A 16,624-nucleotide genomic window follows, 5' to 3' on the forward strand; every position below is an offset into this window, starting at 1 on the left:
TGTAGGCAGGATGCATTATGTGCTCACTTTGAGGCTGGATGTTTTATTGACAGGATATAAAGAGTGTGCTCAGAGTCAGAGCTGTCATTTCAGACATACCCACACCTGCATCCTGCTCCATTATTCAAAGACACGAGGACACCTTCACCTCCTGCGCGAGTTCTGTCAGATGCTTTTGATTCCCCACAGAGGACAATAATCCAAAGATGTTAGACTGATATAGAATTTTATTCTGCACATGCACGGATCAAATGAACATGTCACAGGGAGTAATTTGATATTTCCAACAAATGGAGACATTGTTGTGACGGCTTCTGTTACATTTTACCAACATTAGGTCAGAAAATCATCTTATTGTTATAAGTAACAATGCCAACATTTTTCATCAGTAATATTTTATCAATAACTGGAATGCTGAAAAACAATAATATAATGCACGCATAGACAAAAACAATATATTACAGTTCATGTTTGTATTGTGTTGTAGTTCCTCATTGCGACCACTGGAGGGCAGTGAACACTCATCACAGTCAACAGCACACAAGCACCAGGGAGCAAGGGTTTAAAACGTATTAAAGTATTTATTATGCTGAAAGATAAAATGTTCAACCTCTATTATAATAACTCTGCGTAACAATAATAATGGATTGGATTTATATAGCGCTTTTCAAGGCACCCAAAGCGCTATACAATACCACTATTCATTCACTCTCACATTCACACAATAATATTAATGATTTCTTTTAATCAAATTTATATTTATTCATTAAAAGGTTTTGTATATTTATCGGAAATCTCATTTAAATATAAAACAAAACGACAAATGTAATCACAGTTTATTAAAACACTGAAAAGACAATATATGTTCGATAATAATAACTGCTGATGCTAATAACAATACTATTAATAGCTGCCTTAAGATTACATATTAGTGTGTGATGCTGGGAGAAGTTACAATGCTGTTTCTGCTCTGATCAGAGGAGATGAGACCTGCTGAGGCCTCGGACACACTTATCAGCTGTGAGGATGCAGTGAGATTATGAATTTTATTATTTTGAAACAAACACTGTCTAATTAGAACAAGTTAAAAGCTTATTTGTAGATCTATGCTAGTTTCAAAAGTGTCACTACTTTACAAAATCGACATGTTCAAGCCAGAACTCTTTGAAAGACCCTCTGAGCATCATCAGCAAGTTCTCTGAGGATAATAGGCATAGCTTTCTCCATTACCCGATAACATCTTCCCCTTGGGATTGAGCCCACAACCGATTCAACGAAGTTTATCATGCTCAATGCAAAACGTAATTCAGATGTTACTCCAACCTGGTTCAACACCTTCAGCGGGAGCTTCTCAGTTATTTCAGCTGCAGCCAGGGGTGACTTGATAACGGCACACAAATCGCTGTATGACAGACCTGTGCTGGCAGCAAGTTTCCACAGAGATGGGATATCAAGACCAAACGCATCTACCACCATTGCAATAATAATGTGCAGCCAAGGTAGATTAACAGAAACAGTTAGCCCAGGAACAGAAACATTTGGTCTACCAAAGCAGGCCACATTAGGTAATCGTAGATCCATAGCTTGTTTCTTCTTCTTGATGATCTCCAGGCTGATGTTGGGCATGGCCAGCACAAAAGCATTCCTCTTGAGTTTAGGAAGTTGTCTCTCTAAGGTCTCATGTAGGAGAGAGAAATCCTACTTCCGAGGCTTAAAGCTGGACACCAGGAACACCTTTGAACACTTGATGCCATGTGCCTGAAGACCTGTAATACAGAAGGAATCCATGTGACAGATTATTAAGATGGAGTTTATTAATTTATTTTAAGAAAATGTTCTTGTGAGATAGAGAGATGAGCTTGTAACATAGCAGAGGAAAAGAAACACCTTTATGTTGGTGGAGACCAAAAATGGTTTTTACTGGACAAACAAATGAATAAAACAAACATCAGCCTAAAGTATGATATCAAACTGACGGGGCACAGCCACCTTCTCTCCTTATTTGTTTATTATTTTCCAGTCTAACAGGCATTTTTCAGGACAAAGCTCAACAATGGTCTGACCTCTGCACTAAGTGCATGACTGTCATTAAGAACAGGACGATCAGTATGAGTGAAAAAGCAGCCAATGTCCAATGCAAACTTTGAAAGACCTCTAGAAGAGAAAACAGTGCAGTGAACATTTCTCTCTCTCTGGTATAAATAATCACACACTCACCTTGAGCACAGTCTTCCTTGATCTTTGTAAGAGTCCTCTGTTTGCTGAAGTTTCTCTTTCTTCTCTCGGCTCCTAAATCTTTGTCAATCTTTGAACGAACAAAGTAGAACTTTTTCCCCATCTCCTGAATCTTCAGAGCGAGTTTCACATCATTTTCTGTGATGCGAGTCTCTGAGACGATGATAAAGAAGTAAAACATCCTAAATTCAACACGCTTCAGGTACTTCTCAGCTGGAAACATTGGCGTTCCGATTCCAGGAAGATCCCATAAAGTGACATTGGGATAGTCTGGATGTTTGTAGGCTGCGACCTCTGAGGTGGAGTCTCCATTTGCAGGTGCAGCTTCATCATCTTCATCTGTTAAACCTCTGAAGGCATTTACAAAGGTGGATTTACCAGCACCGCTTTCTCCTGTGACGGCGATATTTAGTGGAATATTTCTTGTCTTTTTTAGATATTTTTTCTTTATCTTTGCAGCCGCTGCAGCAGTGTCGTAGTTTTCTATAACCGATTTAACTCCAATTGGATCATTCATGCTCGCCTTTGATTAGAGACAGAAGGTGTTATGGTAACAGTTTCTGAAGATATAAATCTGAGCAGACAGCAGTGTGCAGTAATAGAAGACCGCCCTGAGCTAAAACAGGAAGCTTCTGTCTACGGTCTCGGGTGGGAGATAATTTTTACCATATAAAGTCACATTTTACAGATACCTGCACTCAGAGCAAGAAAGGAGGAGGCTTCAGTTGCATCATCCATGCTGTGCATGCTGAGTGCAGATTAACAGTGGCATTCATCAGAGTTTCTGCTGAAAGCCACAAATCAAACTGGCAGCATTTCAGAGCATTTGCATGTCGCCTGCACGTGGCCGACTTCCTGCCCTCCTCACCAACTCTGTGCTTCATGTGGCTTTCATAAAAAATAGATGCTGTGATGCAGATGATGTGATGCAGAGTGGAGCGCTGCGGCTGGGATGCTCAGAAATGCGCTATGGTGTAGGTGGTAGGATCTCGAACACCCACCAAACATGGCTACAGCCACGTGATCTCTCTGCTTGTACAACGCTCAGCGCATCAGTCACAACTGCATCCTTATCTGTAGATGAGGACAGTCTGTTCCATCAAGCTCACACTTCTGCGCTCAGTGTCAACTCTGAGTTTGATGGACCAATTGGAGCAGCAGCTACAGCGGGAGCACAAAGTGCTGCAGATACAGAGGAGCAGAACTGTGAAGCCTCTTTCTTCACACTGCTGGACCTCCATCCATCTGCAGCTGTAGTCTAAAATCTAATCTGTTGCTTTTTGCTAGATTTGCAGGAAGAACAAGAAGAAATGCTTTTCATATTTAGGAAACTGTAACATGAGGATATTACTCTATTGTGTAGCAGAATAAGTCTTTGGTTTAATAAAGCATTGCTGATTACTAGTTGGTAGCCAGTTGCTTTATGTAGTCCTACTATAAATAAAAACTGCTATCTGTTGCCCAGGTATCTGGGTTTCTGGTCACCTGATTTCAGTAGATGTTAAAGGTTACATTTTTACCATAATAAGGTCACATTTTACAGATAATTGCACTGAGAGCAGAAAAGGTGGGGGCCTCATCCATGCTGAGCAAGCTTGAAACCTGGACCCTCTGTAGCCGGTTACCAAGATTACGTGAAGTACCCTCAGAAGGTCTGCTAGATGATGTTAATGCAGCACTACGGACTATACCTACAGCCACGATTACCGACACTAACAAGCTGATCTACAATACGGCAGCAGTGATCAGTGAGATGCTTGGCTACAAGTTGAACAGCCACAAGGAGCAGTACCCTCCATGGAGAAGGAGGCTAGAGGCTAAGATCAAGGTAGCACGGAGGGAGGTTAGCCAACTATCGGAGTTGCAGAAAGGCGCGATGAAGAAGGTGCATAAGAAGTACAGGAAGTTGTCCATACCTGAGGCCTTGGAAACTGCCAAGCAACGACTCACAGCCTTGGCCAGCTACTTGAGGAGGTACACCAGAGAGATAGAAGGCAGGAGAATAAACCAGCTGTTCTCCATGGAACCAGCCAAGGTGTACTCTCAGTGGCAAGGGAACAATATGAGAACAGCACCACCAAGGCTGGAGACGGAACAATACTGGAAGAGCATATGGGAGAAGGACGCAACCCATAACGGCAATGCACAGTGGCTAGTGGATCTGAGGGCAGACCATAGCAACCTCCCTGAACAGGGTCCAGTAACCATCACAGTGGCAGATATCCAAGAAAGGGTCTCCAGTATGAAGAGTTGGACAGCACCAGGGCCCGACATAGTTCACGCCTACTGGCTGAAGAAGCTGACTGCACTCCACGAGCGCCTGGCAGCACAAATGAACCAGCTGCTCGTTAACGAGAGACACCCAGAATGGCTAACCGAAGGTCGGACGGTCCTGATCCTCAAGGACCCCCAGAAGGGACCGGTCCCCTCCAACTACCGACTTCCCCTGCCAGTGGCGGACTCCCTCAGGTATCGGTGCGTTGGTGGTTCTTTGTGTCTGGGGGTGGGCGTCCAGGTACACACCGGCTCACTCCTTGGCGGCCGCTTATCGGGGCCTGGAGCCTGGGGCTCGCTCGGACCACTTCGGAGGTGGGGTGCCCCCGGCCTCTCGGCCTGGGGCTCGGTCACTCAGGCACAGCTGGCTGCCGGCGGAGCTCACGGGCGCGTCACTGCAACTCCCCCTGGCTTCTGCTCCGCGGCTGCTGAGTGAGCCCTCATCTGGGACTCTCCTCAGCTCTTACTGGGACAGTGGCGCGGCTGCCCCTCTGTTGGTCTTCCATGGTCTCTTGTGTTCTGGGGGCCTCTGGATGTCTGGAGTTTTGATCTCCTCCATACCTGCTTCATACCCTGGAGGACGGGGCTGTGGCCCCCCCACACTCCCTAGCAGATCGTTACATGGAGAAACCTTTGGAATACAAGCATGCTGATCCACACAGGTATGCACACAGGTGTACACACGGGTATTCACAGACGCGGACTACAGCTTTCTTGGCTGCTGCCTCAAAGCACATTGTGCGCTGTCTATCTTGCGTGCTGCACAATATCGTTTATTATTTAGTATCTACTGTTATCTACTGCTAGCTAGTTTATTGTGATGGTGCTGTTTTTTTTTATTATGTTGCTCTTTGCTGTTTGCTTTCTCTTCTGTTTTTTTTCTCCATACAGGTGACCCAGGTGCTTTGTTTGTTTTTTTTTGTTTTCTTTCTTCCCCCCCTTCTCACCCTCTCTTCTCCCAATAACCTGCCTCAGTACTAAATGGAAGCTCCTGTCAGGCATCATATCGGCTAAGATGAACAGGCACATGGGTCAATACATGAGTGGGGCACAGAAAGGGATTGGCAAGAATACCAGAGGCGCAAAACACCGGCTACTGGTAGACAGAACAGTCAGCCGAGACTGCAAGACCAGACTGACCAACCTGTGCACTGCCTGGATTGATTACAAGAAGGCCTATGACTCAATGCCCCACAGCGGTTTAACATATTGCCTGGTTCTGGCAAGGATTTGGGGAGCACTGGTCCACAGTTTGAAGTAGCTTGTCCAGAACTGCACCTGAGAACAGATGGTGATATATCAGAATACATTATTATTATTAACACTTGTAAAATAAAAAAATAAAAAAAGCATATACAGTGCTGTGTAAAACAATTTTCCTCCTTTCTGATTTTGTTATGTTTTGCATATTTGTTACACTTTGTCAAAAATTCAAGGGCCTCTCAAGGCGTCGTTGTCGGCTACCAGTTTTACTGTCTGGGTTTAGCATTTCTTCTTTTTCCACAGTGACAGCACCCAACCAAACATTTTTTGTTTTAGTCGTTACTCGTTAAACATCACCATGCTACAGCTTTGGGTTTAGCAGTCATTTCAGCATGCACATGATATAGCTAGTAGTTAGAGGATATACATAAGGAGACTCTTTTAGTATGGTAAATAAAGAAACGGGGTCAGCCTGAGAAGAGGAAAGAATTCACACGGTATGATTTCTGGTAGTAATTCTAAATCTGTGCTGTTAGTCACTTGTCTCCCCAGAGATGCTTTAAAAGTTAAAGTTTCACCGTGACCTGCAAAACTAAACCTTCTTTGGAATCTATGTTAAAGCATTGCTTTTTTTTTTTCTTCCTGACTTAATTCCTATATCATGTCTGCCTGGAGACTTGGTCCCTGCAGCTTTCATACAGTGGCTTGCAAAAGTATTCGTATTCGTAGTCCTTAGATGTGCAAAGCTGGTAGAGACAGACCCTAAAAGACTGGCAGCTGTAATTGCAGCAAAAGGTGGTTCTACAAAGTATTGACTCAGGAGGCTGTATAATTACGCACACCCCACTTTGGAGTTACTTATTTGTAAAAAAAAATAATGTTTGGAATCATGTATGATTTTCCTCCCACTTCTCACGTGTACACCACTTTGTGTTGGTCTTTCATGCGGAATTCCAATAAAATTGATTCATGTTTGTGGCTGTAATGTGACAAAATGTGGGAAAGTTCAAGGGGGCCGAATACTTTTGCAAGCCACTGTATATATATGAAAGCATCAAACATAAATAGCTACGGGCAAGGCATCTCAAAATTGGCGTACTGCTGGCAGAACAAAGTCGACAACCTCAGAGATGATTCCTGTGATCCATGAAACATAAGGGGACATCAGTATGTACTACTTTTCACAGTTTTTAAGAATGTGTCATGACTCCAATCAGTACATTCATACTGATATTAGATAGCATGAAAGCAGTTTTGGGGGATTAGTGCAACTGTTATTGTCTTCTGTCATTGTTCGGTTCTAGCCTTATTAGTTTGTGTTAAACTACACTATTAACACGTGTGTGTATACATAATACAGTCCCTTGTCTGTTGTCACTTGTCGTGTTCAAATTTTTTAGGAGGAATTTCAGGAGAAAGTTGTCATTTAAAAAGATTTAATTTGTGTTGGTAGTTGAAATTACAAGTTTACACAGCGCTGTGGACCTCTGTGTGAAATCAAGCATCTGGTTCACAAAAAGGATAACCCTCAAACGGGCTGTACAACTTTATATAGTGAGACAAAAACAAAGATTATCATGGCAGTCTTGCTGTCTCCCTGCAAATCCTCCCCGTCCATGTCCAACCTCGTCTGGTACCTGCTCCCTCCTCTGTAAGAGGCACACAGGGAAACACCTCTCTGCCTAGCCTTGCTAATCTAATGTTATTATCCATTGTTCTTCTACTGATTCTGAGTTCTGGTTCAGGATATCTTATTCGGACTCTCTGATGCAGAGACTCAAAAAGATGTTTAAGATCACTGCCCTGAATTAACAAAAAGAGGGCTCAAACAGATCCAGGGAATCTGCACACAGAAGCGAGTATTAATATTATGCTAAACAATCACTAAAGCACTTTTAGATTTAGCTGGGGCTTTACGAACTCAAGGCATGGCAGGTGCAGATCATCAGGACAGGTGGGCGGGCCCAAAAGCAGGAGCCCAAAGATGAGCTCCGCCCAGGTAGACAGGGGACAGCGAGGGAGAGAGGGAGTGACAGAAAAAAACAAAAAACAATACTGTAGCCCAACGTGAGCCAGCCAGAGAGACACGGAGACCATGACATTTTCGGCCCTTAAACATTTCTCCTACGAAGACATGACTCTAATGCCCTTATATCTGCATCCTTCCTAATAAAAACATTTAAGTCATCTGCATAAGCAAGCAGAACAGCTGGTTTAAACAGCTGTAGATGCAAATAATCTTAATACAGTTAATGAATAATATTAATCTAAAAGTGTACAAAACCAGATAACGTAAATCTCCATGATCCTTTCAAATAAAAAGCCTTTTCCTGGTTCATGGAGATCACTCTAAACCAGAGTATTCCAACTTGCTGAATTCCAAAACATGACGCATTAGAAACAGATTGTTACAACACAAATCTCGAGTGTTTGACTTCTGGGATGCACTGTGGTGCTGTCCTGGTCCTGGGAACGTTTACCCAGCATTTGTGAGGCTTTTTTGACTCCTTAAATTTGTTTATTTAAACATTCTATGTGATTTGGGGTTTGTTTAGACGGTACAGTATTGACTGTTCCCCATAATACCAGTTCTTTTGGTAATTGTCACGGTTCTGGGTCCGTTGGACCCAGTATTTTGAGTTTATTATGTTTTGGTTTTTGCATTATGGATTGTTTTCTGATGTTCTGGTGCTTTGTTTATCATTATACATCTGTTTCTATTCTTGGTGAGGGATCAGTTCTTAGGTTTTGGGTTCTCATGTGTATTACAGTTTCTGTTCAGTGTCTAGTCTGTCTCTCAGTGTCATGTCTGCATCCGGTTTAGTAATTCTTGTTTCCTGTTTTATTGTGAAAGTCTTTGTCTTAGGTTAGTGTGTGCAGCTTAGCTCCCCCGTCTCGTTAACCCTGATCTCTCCCAGCTGTGTCTCCCTCCTGTTGCCCATTCGCTGATTACCACCCTGTGTATATTAGCCCTGTGTTTTCCTGTGCTCGGTGTCGTGTCGTACCCTCAGATTATGCCTGTGTGTTTCTTTGGTTTTTGTAGTCACGTCACTTCACGTTTGGTTTTCATGTCAGCAATAAAGCTGAGATTCTGATTTACAATTCTGTGTTCGAGTCCTGCGTTTGGATCCTCCTCTCCGCCTGCCCGCACACAGAGCCCTGACAGTAATAAAAGTTATTGTTTCAGGTGATGTTATTCTTTGCCGTTGGTTATGATTAATCATTCTATGATAGAATGTCTTTATAGTTCCAGTCAATCAGCAATGGATTTCCTAACTGAAACATTGCATCACTGCCAAGGAAAAAATGACTTCTGCGAAATCCAGTCAAAAGGAAATAACACACAGTTTATTTGACTGGTTTTACTGCTTAAATGTCCATGAACCCAGAAACAGATTATGTTTTTCATAAACAGATCATTGTGCTCCAAGTAAATTTGATGTTTGAGTATCATGTCTAAAGTTTAGAGTTAGCACTAAGACCAGGTTTAGCTTCAGATTTAGACCACTGGTTTTGCAACTGTTCCACTAATGTTATTTGGTAACTAGTCCTCTTCATATGTCATAGCTTGTGTATATTTTGAAGAACCATAATTCATTGTTGTTCTCTGTTTGTTTGTTTTTGTTTTGACAGATCTATCTGATCTTAGTGTGAAAAAGTCCTGTGCTATATTGTAATAACATGAACGTGTCTTTAATGTCATTGTTTAGTAAGACTGATATGAACTTATTAAGTCTAATCTGACTTTGTGTCGATCTTGCTTAATGACCCACGTTGATCAGAACAGTGTTGGAAGTTATTCTTTTCTGCCCCAAGACTTGTTTTTGTCCTGAAAGCTGACACTAAATTAGGAACAAGGGTGTTCTGATGCAAAATGAACTAAATCTAAAGGAAGTGCTTTCACTAAAAGGATTTCAGGTAGTTTTTATATGTATGCAGTTATACCCAGCTGCAAATGTTTTGCCTGACTATTACTGCCCCTGTGGGGTTTTTTTTTTGTTGTTTTTTTTGCCTGAGATAATGACCTTTTTTAGCTTCATTAGTGTGGAAGTTCATACATCATAGTTGTTTTTGTGTTTTGCTCTTTGTTTCAGACACATTGGTAGACTTATTTTGTTTACTTTTGCTGTCTGTGTATTTGGTGTGTTGGAAGTCTATGCAAATAATGATTAATAAATAAAATACACATAATCTAAAAGCTTACTGTGATGTAGGCTCAAAATATATCAACCTGGTAGATATCTCAGATCTAAGAGCTAACACGATGAAATAGCTTTCTGAATTTTACAATCTGGAAGCATTTTTACCCTTTCATGCATGAATTATGACAACCTCAGTCAGGATTTTTATTCATCTTTAGGCATGAAAACATGAATAAAAATACTTCTATCCTGACTGAGGTCGTCATAATTCATGCATGACAGGGTAACAATAATTACAATGAAACACGTCATACATCTGTGGTAACATTAAACGACCAGTGGGTGGCAGGGTATGGAGTTACACATCAGTGTCCAATGTAGTGGTTTATGTTAAGTATACCATCAATACTGACACAAATACAAGCAAACAGCCTTCGAGTAGCCGTCCACTGTAGTGACCATTATGCGCGAAAGGGTTAAGACGTTTCTTTTCCCAATTGCTTAAATAAAATCAAATTCTGTGACACTTTATTACATTGATTTTCATTTAAACATGTCTAGACTTTAGAAAAATGCTCAGTCTGTGCTTTTGTTTCTGATTTGGACCTTTTACTCTGCTCTGATCATTTCATACCTTGTGATCTTCCTTTTCTTTAGTCAGAAAGGGCAGTATGGTGCACTGCATTTCCACACACTCCAAACCGTTTGAGTTAAAATTAACCCTAAATCAGATCCAGAAAGCAATACTGAATGTTTTATTAATGTCACTATCTCTGGTACATGCTGTTAACAGTTAAAACTTTACTTTTAATACACAAACACCCTGTTTAAATTCCTGATTTACTGCAGAGGTGAGCAGCATCAGGAATTACGATACTCAAATAATGCTAGCCCTCAAGGACACGTATTTCTTTTTTTAACTGTAATAGTGATAGGAAAGAATAACATCCAAGTCAGAATATGAGGAAATGGTGTGGTTTGTCTTGGTAACTATGTTGAGTAACAGAACAGCTGTAGTATTTAAGATGTAGTAGTGGTTCATGTACAGTTTTATGTTTTAATACAGTTTTAATACAGTTTTATGGCAGTACCAGAATAACGTAGAAGCAACCGTTCTGGATGCCTTTTCTACTACAATATCTACAAATGTCTGCTCTTTACACTCCATTAAATGGTACTTTTGTTGAATATGAGATTCATGTCATTAATTAATGTCATCATGCTTACTGAGAGTAAATTGATAAGTAAAAATACATTTTCGAGACAATGAAGTTTGCAAAAAGGTTTAGGGTGTCATTAACTGGCGACCACTATTAATGTTCAGTTCATCTCAGTTCAATTTTGTTTACTTCAAGCACAATTTTTGCTACTGCACCAGAAAGAAGACGGCAGAGTCATTTCATGACTTATTTGTCATTAAATTAGTGGTGCAGATTTAAAAATTTACCTGAAATATAGCACAAGTGTAAACTGTTCCTATAGTGTGGAGACTGTGTCTGTTTTTATATATTTACTATCTCAACAGTGTCAAAAATGTTAACTAATTTAGGCTAGATCACTACAAATTGGTAGCTACTTTTAACTTTCCGAGCCACTTTTCTGCTGCCATTTTGCTTGTTGCCAGTCAAGGAGCTGAATTCTTAGAGTTTCTTAATGATTTCTATTCCTGTTCTGCTGGGATTTGGTTTCATTATTTGAAACCAAATCCCAGCAGAACAGTTAACATGATATTAATTGTTAATCTCATATTAACAGTTAAACAGTTAATATGAGATTATATTTTCATGTTATTGTCTAGTTGAATTTGTGTAAATCAGCTTGCCAAAAATTGTCCTTTAACCTCCTAGGACCTGGCGTCCACATATGTGGAGACCACATTTTGGGTTGTCTAGACCACATTACTAAATTTTGCTCTGTGAGGGCCTGATATCCACTTACAAGGACATTATACTGCCACTGTTCTATCAAAATTTGAAACGAATGTCCTCATATGTGTATATCAGGCCCTCACAGAGCAAGATCAGGTAAAACAATAGTTCTTTGTTTTTACATTCATCAGGTCTCTTTATGGTTCCAATAAATCATTAACGGATTTCCTAACTGAAGTATTGCATCAGCAAGGACTTCAGTTAAATACAGTCATAAGGAAATAAGACGGTTTATTTATCTGGTTTTACTGCTTAAATGTCCGTTAACAGTGTTTCATAAATGAATCATTGTGCTTCAAGAAAACATGATGTTTGAGTATCATGTCTAAACTTTAGCATTAACACTCAGACAAGTTTTAAAACTTTAAAGACAACTTTTAAATTTATACCACTTGCCTTGTGATTGCTCTGCTAATATTATTTGGCTAATGTTATTTTTTTATTTGGTAGTCAGTCCTGTTCATATGTCATAGCTTGTGTATATTTTGAATATATCACAAGAACCGTCATTCATTGTTTTGTCCTTGTTTTCATTTACTTGCTTGTTTGAATCAAGTATTGTTACATGCCTATCATGTACAAACTAACAGGTGGAAATACATTTTCAAGACCATGAAGTGTGTCATTTTTTGACGACCACTGTTAATGTTCAATAGATTTCAGTTCACTGCTTTTGTATTGCACCAAGTCAAAACAACATGAGGTCATGTATCACAATACATGTGCCAGATACAATTTACACATCAATAACTTCCTGTTTACCAAACAGATCAGAGTTCAAGTACATACCTTTATGTGCACTCTGCAAATATCTTCCTGGCCTGCATACGCCCACAGGAACGTGACCTGATGTGACTCAGTTTACGTATATAAAGACCAGAGAAGTTCCCCGTCATTACTGCATCACTCAGCTGATACTTGAACAACATCTTTACCTGACAGGTAAGAATCCTACTTTTCATTCACTGACTTCATGCCTGTGCTCTTTCTGGATATTCATTGGCTGTTTTTGTTTATTTCATAACAGAGGATCAACATGAAGACTGTCCTGCTCCTCTCCGCTCTCCTCTATGCTGCACTGGCAGGTAATATTCAGCACACACAGACTCAAACAAACCTGCTCATCAGTCAATCAGCCAACCCTGAAGAAGTGATGGGAGACTCACTAATGCACCATTTTTACTGACTGTGTCATTTTTCTCTGCAGTTCCAGCTGAAGACAATCAGCAGACTTCAGGTGAGTGTTGAAAGTGTTTCTTTTAAGACGTACAAAGACAGTGAGAACAGAATCTAACACCAACACACGTGTGGTCAGTGTCCCCTTCGCTGTTGGCTTTTGTGTCATACTTAGCCTGCACTGTGACAGACAAGAGAACACACAATAAATAATCAAAACAGTCTGTCTACAGTTCAACCAGCGTTTCAGCACCACAACCTTAGACTTCAATATGATCTCAAATTTCAAGTGTAGTATCTTCAGTACAGTTACAACTTGAATGTTGCTTTGAATTTCACTGTTACACAGTTTGAAGGTTAGCAATGTGCATCCTTAACCAACTCACACATATTTAACTTGGCCTCATTACAAGGCACATAAATGACCTGTATGCAATTTCAGTTTCTCATGAAGGCAGCTGAAAACATTCACAATAAATAAGGTGATGGTGCCTGACGTAGTCTTTGAAGTCACACGTGCTCACAGTCAGCTAACATATCTAGTTTAGAGTCAGTCACATTGTAAAGTGCTTCACATGTTGTGTGTAGGAACCAATGAGAACATTCTTAAAATGATATATATCTTCCTTTTTATCACTGATTGTGTTCATTTGTTTTTGTGCAGCCCAGGAGTTTGAAGGAGCAGCCAAACCTCAAGGTAAGACTCTTTCACTTCCCTTTTTGACCTTGTTTAGTTCACTGGTAAATAAGCTTTTAATTAACAGCAACAAATAGTCAAATCAAATTCAAACACCTCTCTCTGCAGGCCACAGTAGAGAAGTTTGGATATGTATGAATGTGTAAGCTTATTAAATATAGTGCCCATATTTTTGGCACCCCAACTAAGGATTGATTGGAAAGAATGCTGTGGTGAAACTGATGAGCAATAGGAATTTTACCTTTTGTCAAATGTCTTTACTTACTTTACTTTACTTTAAATACATTTTCTCTCCCATTAAAATGTCATTTTAATGTGGTTTTTGAGGCTGTTAAACATGCTATAAAAGCATGATCAAAAGTAAAGAAACAAAAGTAGACACAATAATGAAGTATTCATCACTGTCTGCCTGCAGCTCGTTTTAGCTTCTGTCCAGATGGCTGGTTCAGCTATGGTCCTCGCTGCTTCAAGTTCATCAATAGTCCCAGGTCCTGGTTCTCTGCTGAGGTACTGTCATTGAGCTCAACTATACATTTACACCTGAACAATGAGATGTTCCATGGTTTTTGAATTAGCTGAGCAAATTTTTAGAAACACCCTTTCATGGAAATCATAGAAATGGCGGTCTCTGCTTCACCTGAACTAAAGCTTTGGTGATTGTATATATTTGTAGGACAGTCAGTCTCCCACATGACTCACAGAGCTTTAAGTTCACACTGCAGCTTAATGATACATCTCTTTATGTTCATCTATCCAATAGGAGTACTGCAATAGTCTGGGTGGCAATCTGGCCTCAGTTACCAACCTCCGAGAGTACAGCTTCCTCCAACAGATGACACAGACAGCGGGTCAGACTACTGCTTGGCTGGGAGGTTTCAGACTGCAGGTAGAGTTTTAGAAAAAAAGAAACACCACCTCAGTCAGTCCAGATCAAACTTTGGACCTGGTCGGAAGTGGGTCTAGACTTACACAGAATGGATATGAGAATAAATGAAGAGACTAAGTCAACACTCCCTCACACATATGTTCTTTGCATCTCAGAACCAGTGGCTTTGGATTGACCGTGAGGGTTTCTATTACACCAACTGGTACAGCCCGTCCTCTTCCAGCACACACCCTTGCCTCTTCCTACGATCCACCTGTGAGTAATATCAGCATCTGAAAATGTTATATTATTTTCTTTTCTTACATAGAGCATTGCCTGTAGAGTTAACCTTGATATGTCAGTTCAGATCAAATTTGATACATGGCTTCTTTCAAGCTATGAGACTGACACACCCTGTGTTTAAATGTATGCCATTTTGTTAAATCTGATATACAGTGTGTCAGTAAAGTGTATTATTGTGCCCAAACACATAAGGGTTTGCTTACTGGGGATAACGGTGCAGAATTTGTCAGTCTGCTGCAGAGAATGCCAAACTGCTGGGGCACAGGGTAACTGCAGGTGGGGTGTTAATCTAGGTGAAATATTTCAACTTGGATGAAATGAATATATTTTTAAATAAGAATCAATAGGTGCTGACCTCTATTTAAATGCTGTTAATTGCTGATAAAAACCACTGCCTTGATGAATTTAATGTTAATTTTGATTTGTCTCTTTCTAATTCCAGATGGTTGGGGTAACACTCTGTGTACTTCCAGTTATTCTTTCATCTGCTCTAAGAATCCATTTGGTTGTTAACATTTATGCTAAACATCTGAGGCCTGTGGGTGGACCACATTGTATTTTTTTTCTGTTTAAAAGCATAAACTCTGTTGTATGTGTTATTGAATGGGAGATTTTTTTTAATTTCTAAAAATGTATTCTTCAAAGACTTAAATAATGAAGTGCTAGTAAATTTTAAACTTTGTTGGTCAGTGTAACAATTTCTTTTCTATAATAAAGACAATGTGTAATTTCCTTTCTTGTACCTCTTGTAAGTCTCCTTAAAATTCTTTCAAACCCAAATAACAATAAACAATACCAATACCAGAAATTAAAGGGGCAGTAAAGCCATACATCCCAAAATTAGATTTATGTGATTTGCCTCTGGTCTGTAATGCTCCTTATGAATCTAGGTTGTTTTGTGTGAGAGATTTGGTTAAATTAATAGATGAACACATGCATGCAAGTGCAGAAACACCATCAGGGATGTTCACTGATAACAGGAAAGAGGATCTGGGTTGAAATACCCAGGCAGGCAGGAACTGTTTAGGAGGTTTATTTAAAGTCTAAAATACAGAGGAAACACAAATGACCATGAACCAGAGCAGAAATCCAGAACAACAGCTAGGCAGCATGACATTGGTGTGCATAAAAGACAATCAGATTATAAGATGGTAATTCATTTCAGTTTTCAAGTTTATTTACTTTGTGCAAAATCACATTAACAAAAACAAAATGAAACCTTTGGAGTGGTCTAGTCAAAGTCCTGACCTGAATTCGTTTAAGATGCTGTGGTATGAACTTATGAAAGCGATTCATGCTCAAAAACCCCCCAAAGACACGTGGGCCAAAATTACTCCAAATGTTTTTCCAATGTGATATCTGTCCTATCAGCATTTTGATTACAGCACATGTTTTGGCCTGTGAAAATTGAATCATTGCGTAATAAAATAATTGTTAAAAAAAACCAAACAAATAACAACAACAAAAAAGAAAACAAACCCCCCAAAAAACAGAAATGTGCAGTCACTCTAAGAACATCTTTTAGCACCCCTACTAGGTCAAGAATTGTTTATGGTAAAATGGTAAATGGCCTGCATTTGTATAGCGCTTTTCTAGTCCTTAAGGACCCCAAAGCGCTTTACACTACATTCAGTCATTCACCCATTCACACACACATTCACACACTGGCGATAGCAAGCTACATTGTACCCACAGCTGCCCTGGGGCGCACTGACAGAGGCGAGGCTGCCGGACAATGGCGCCACCGGGCCCTCTGACCCGGTGGCGCCTGAGTAAATGTCATAATCCTGGGTCTCTGACC

General features: G+C 40.2%; 2 protein-coding genes across 2 annotated transcripts; one reads left to right on the top strand and one right to left on the bottom strand.

Moving 5' to 3' along the window:
* Positions 1–915: 915 nt before the first annotated feature.
* Positions 916–2,818, bottom strand: LOC146551749 (interferon-gamma-inducible GTPase 10-like). The gene is made up of 2 exons (XM_085257857.1): positions 2,218–2,818; positions 916–1,766 (listed from the first exon to the last, which is right to left on the bottom strand). Exons 1-2 carry the CDS (start codon positions 2,750–2,752, stop codon positions 1,699–1,701), a joined length of 603 nt encoding a protein of 200 aa, XP_085113983.1. The 5' UTR covers positions 2,753–2,818; the 3' UTR covers positions 916–1,698.
* A 9,795-nt stretch (positions 2,819–12,613) lies between these two features.
* Positions 12,614–15,555, top strand: LOC146551750 (ladderlectin-like). Its single transcript, XM_085257362.1, has 8 exons — positions 12,614–12,724; positions 12,810–12,867; positions 12,990–13,019; positions 13,623–13,655; positions 14,071–14,162; positions 14,416–14,541; positions 14,697–14,796; positions 15,266–15,555. The coding sequence occupies exons 2-8, from the start codon at positions 12,819–12,821 to the stop codon at positions 15,334–15,336; spliced, it is 501 nt and encodes a 166-aa protein (XP_085113488.1). The 5' UTR covers positions 12,614–12,724; positions 12,810–12,818; the 3' UTR covers positions 15,337–15,555.
* Positions 15,556–16,624: the final 1,069 nt, after the last annotated feature.

The sequence above is a fragment of the Mchenga conophoros genome, linkage group LG19 (assembly GCF_057382185.1).
Source record: "Mchenga conophoros isolate Kocher_MC1m ecotype Shallow Benthic linkage group LG19, M_conophoros_male_GT1.1, whole genome shotgun sequence".
In the NCBI taxonomy this organism is placed as follows: domain Eukaryota; kingdom Metazoa; phylum Chordata; class Actinopteri; order Cichliformes; family Cichlidae; genus Mchenga; species Mchenga conophoros.